Source organism: Phacochoerus africanus, chromosome 5, assembly GCF_016906955.1.
Source record: "Phacochoerus africanus isolate WHEZ1 chromosome 5, ROS_Pafr_v1, whole genome shotgun sequence".
NCBI lineage: Eukaryota > Metazoa > Chordata > Mammalia > Artiodactyla > Suidae > Phacochoerus > Phacochoerus africanus.
Window position 1 is genome coordinate 44,309,485 of NC_062548.1, and position 4,590 is coordinate 44,314,074.

General features: G+C 59.2%; 1 protein-coding gene across 1 annotated transcript; it reads left to right on the top strand.

Moving 5' to 3' along the window:
• The first annotated feature begins 1,864 nt into the window (after positions 1–1,864).
• On the top strand, positions 1,865–4,590 carry ZG16B (zymogen granule protein 16B). The gene is made up of 4 exons (XM_047779170.1): positions 1,865–1,950; positions 2,035–2,113; positions 2,328–2,433; positions 4,110–4,590. The coding sequence occupies exons 2-4, from the start codon at positions 2,059–2,061 to the stop codon at positions 4,474–4,476; spliced, it is 528 nt and encodes a 175-aa protein (XP_047635126.1). The 5' UTR covers positions 1,865–1,950; positions 2,035–2,058; the 3' UTR covers positions 4,477–4,590.

Sequence of the window (4,590 nt, forward strand, 5' to 3'; positions counted from 1 at the left end):
ATACTTGTTAGGTTGTCTGGGTCCTAAAGCCTCTGACACGGTTGCTCCCCAGTGCCTCTGCTCTGGGAACACAGCCCCCGACAACATCCAGCGCACAGTCATGGGCAAAGACGGCGGGATTTCAGGGGTTTTCACTGGTCACACTCTTTTTGGAATTATTCTTTTTTCTTTTCTTTTTAGGGCTACACCTGCGGCATATGGAGGTTCCCAGGCTAGGGGTTGAATTGGAGCTACTGCTGCTGGCCTGCACCACAGCCACTACAACACCAGATCTGAGCTGCGTCTGTGGTCTACACCACAGCTCACGGCAATGCCACATCCTTGGAACCTGGGTCCTTATGGCTATTAGTCAGGTCGGTTACTTCGGAGCCACGATGGAAATTCCTCGGAATTATTTCTAATCATTTACACATTAAAAAGTTTGCTGAGCTCACAGTTTCTTGCAGTGGTGGGGGACAGGACATGGCCTTCTGGGAAGAGTGTGCTGACCCCTGGTCGAGGTGCCTGATGGATGTCACAGAAGTGCCACCGAGACAGGACCTCCTCCCAGACCCCAGGCCCCAGCATCACCACCGTCACAAAGACAGGGACCCCAGGTCCTGGTGAGCCAGCATGTTCCCAAGGAGGCCGTGCCCATGCCAGGCCCTGCTCTGCACCCCTTCTCTCATGGGGGGCGTTCTACATGGAGCCTGTGTCCCAGGGCAATGCGGCAGCAAAGACACGGGGTCCCATTCCTGCTTCTCCTCCGCAGCAAGGCCACCACAACTCCTGTACCCCGTTCACCTAGACGGACAGGTCTGTGGGTTCCTGATCCTGGGTGGTTCCAAGGTTGCTCAAAGAATAAGCTGCGCGCACTGCCCCTGCTCAGATCCCTCCACGGACAGGGTCACACTGAATGCTCAGAGCCCCATGTGACAAGGTTCTACCGCATCCGCAGTAACAGAGGGACAGCAGAAGTACACAGGGGTGACGTGAGCACCCCAAAGGGCAGCCTGGGAAGTAGGGAGGCAGGGATTCAGACCCCATCTGGATGCAGGTCTACACCGAGACACCCTGGGTGGAGAACTGTGACCCAGATGCTCTTCCCAGAGGTTGGGGAGGCCGGCACGCAGCCTGAGCTCCGTCCTGTCCCAGAGAGCCTGGGCTTGCTGTCCCAACAGGGCCCCCGCCCCGAGCCTCTAAAGCACCCAGCACCCCCTGGCGACACACTGCCCGCTCGGCCGGGCCCCAGGTGCTCTCAGAAGAACTGGCCTGGAGAACCGGCCTGTCCTGGACCCACTGTGCCTCCTGTCATGGGGTCATCGCTGCAAGTCATCTCATAGCCCAGGAAACCCCGTTCATCATCAGCTACACCCGGACCCGGCACAAAGCAAAGATCACAGATCCTCCAGGACAGGCTGTGAAGGGCCAGCGCGTGGGGTGTCTCTGCCCCCTGGCACCAGGCACCCAGCACTGGATTGCCCACTCTGGCTCTCAGGGGTCAGAGGGGACAGCCCAGGGGACAAGGGGCTCTGCCCAGCACTGAATACGGCCCTGAACCAGGTTCTGCACCAGGTTGGAGCCCTGGCCCCCGGGAGGCTTCTGGGGAGGAAACCTGTTTGTCTCAGCACCTGCCCCACCTCCAAAGTCAAGGTCCAGTCCAGGTGCCCCAGAGGGAGACACAGAGATGATAGTGAAATGCCTCTCATTGTCCCATCTTGTTTTTGTAGGACAGCCACCAAGACAATAAACACGGCTCATCCGGGAGCCTCCCCCTGGGTGGCTCTGGGGATTCCCCAGCAAGAGTCCCCACCGCCCAGCTCCTTCCTGTCCCCCTGGCAGACCCTTGGCTCCTTCCTTCTGGATGGGGGCCCTCGGGGCCCGGGAGGGTATAAAGGGCCGGGTGGAGGGCGCTCAGGCACAGCAAGTGTCCCCAGCACCAGGACTGCACCACGAGACTCCCCAGCCCAGGTAAGCCGGGGCCCCTGCCATGGTTGGGGCCAGGGTGGTTGGCGGGGGTCCTCTCTGAGCTCAGGTGGCCTGTCTTCTCTCCAGGGTCCTGATCTCCAGCCAGAAGCCATGCTGCTGTGGCTGACCCTCGCCCTCCTGTGGAGCAGCCCCTGCTGGGCGGGGCGTAAGTCTGGCGGGGTCTGCCCCCTCCTGCCCTTCCCCCGGGCCCCTCGCCTCCCCCAGCCAGGACCTGGGGGCTGGGCCCAGCCTTTGTCACAGACAAACTCTAGTCTCAGGACTGTCCCATCCACCTGCAGGGGCTGTGTCCCTTCTGGGCAGACACAGCCCACATGTCACTGTGGCCTCCCCCCCCCCAACCCACCTGGTTCTTTGTCTAGAGACATATGGGATTGGAGGAGGCTCCTATTTCAGTACCTCTAAAGACAATGAGAGTGAAATCACTGGGATTCGAGTGTACATAGGTCTTGTGGGCCTAATCAAGAGGTGAGTAGGGTCAGGGCTGCAAGCCCCTCCCTGGTCCCAACTCCCTCCAAGGTCTTGGGGGTCTGGGGAGGGGGCTTAGGGCCTCTGCTCCCAACATCCCCACTGGGACCTGAGGACTCTGTGACGCCAAGGGGTCCTCAGGTCCTGGAAGCACCAGCCGTCACCTTCCCTCTGTCCCTTTGCCTCCGCCGCTTCCTCTCCCTGCTGCAGCCACACTTTTTCTCCCTCCACCTGCAAGCCGGGCTCCTGACTTCCGGGGGATCCAAAGCGAGGGGCAGCTGAGGCTTCTCCCAACTTCCTCTTTTCAACCAACCCACACTCAACTCAGCCCAAAATGGTCTCCCAGTGCAAGAATGCCCCATATGGAGTTCCCATCGTGACTCAGTGGAAACGAATCTGACTGGCATCCATGAGCACACAGGTTCAGTACCTGGCTGCGCTCAGTGGGTTAAGGATCTGGCACTGCCATGAGATGTGGTGTAGACTGCAGATGAGATTCAAATCTGACATTGCTCTGGCTGTGGTGTAGGCCAGCAGCTACAGCTCTGATTCAGCCCCTAGTGTGGGAACCTCCATTTGCTGTGGGGCAGGGGGGAGCTTAAAAGAAAAAAAAAAAAAAGAATCTCCTGTGGGAAAAAGCTGGGGGAACATCTGCCCAGGTTAAGGACAAAGAGAAAAGGAAGTGAGGCATTCCCATCTTGGCGCAGTGGAAACAAATCCGACTAGGAACCATGAGGTTGAGGGTTCGATCCCTGGCCGTGCTCAGTGGGTTAAGGATCCGGCATTGCTGTGAGCTGTGGTGTAGGTCACAGACGCGGCTCGGATCTGGCGTTGCTGTGACTGTGACATAGGCCGGCAGCTGTAGCTCTGATTAGACCCCTAGCCTGGGAACCTCCATATGCCATGAGTGTGGCCCTAAAAAAAAAAGAGAAAATAAAAGAAAAAAGAAAAGGAAGTGAGAGTCCAAGTGGACCACTGGCTGACGGAACGAGATGTGGAGAGGCTGGAGAGGCGGCAAGGCCAGGGTGTCTCCCCTCAGGTTGGGGTGCGCGCTTTCCTCAAGGCCTAGGGTGGATCTTTGCTCTGCATTGATGGGGTTCTGGGGATCTGGGAAGGGAACCGGCCAGAGCAGCAGGTGCCAAGGGGACAGAGTGTGGGCGGGGCCCAGTGAGCAGGGGAGGCTCTGGGACGGGCACCTAGGCGGGGGAGGGGCCACAGGTAAGCCCAGGTGGGTGGGGTGAGTGGAGCTCCCCCAGGTGAGCCTGGGAGCCTCCTGCTCCTCAGGCCTGCCACCTGGCATGTCGGAGTGACTTGGCTCCAAAAGCCCAGGCTGGACCCAGGCTCAGCCCCCTGCTCTGGGCAATGACAGCAGCTGGCACTTCCTCAGGGTCAAGGTGACCAGGACCCTTGAGGAGCTATCCTGAGGGCAGAGCTCAGCACCTGCGCCCCAGTCACTCCCACTTTGCAGATGAGCACACGGAGGCCGGGAGAGGCTGGGAAACAAGCCCAAACCACAGAGGGGGGAGGGCGCAGCAGGGGGTGGGGACCCGCGTGCCTATCTCAGGACCCCAGTGGCACCTTCCCGGGGACGTACGCTGCCGTGACAGGGCTGTCCCCCTTGCTGGGGGTTGGGAGTCACCCTGGATCTGGGCTTCAAAGCTCGCCCTTCCCCCCAGTATCCAGGTGAGGTATGGATCCTCCTGGAGTGAAAAATACGGAAGCCCAGGTGGGAACGCCCAGGAGTTCATCCTGCAGCCTGGCGAGCACATTATAGCCGTCTACGGCACATACAGGCTATACCTCCGGTACTTGGTCCTATACACAGACTTTGATCGCTGGGCCACATTTGGAGAGAAAACTGGCCAGGAGTTCTTTGCCTCCCCTGACACCAGTGAGAAGGTGCTCACTGGACTCTTTGGGCACCACAAGCTCCTGGGCATCACAGACATCGGCTTTCAGTGGGATTATCCTCTAATAGACGTGACTTCTGCTCAACCAGATACCACCCAAATCCAAAATAAGTCAGCACTCCCGGGTCCCTAGAGCTGGGATGTGGGTCACCCTGCCAGGGCCCCTGGCTGGTGGGCTGACAGTACAGGGGAGTCTGAGTTGAGACCCTGAATCAGGACCCACCAATAAATCAAGCTTCTGCAGGAA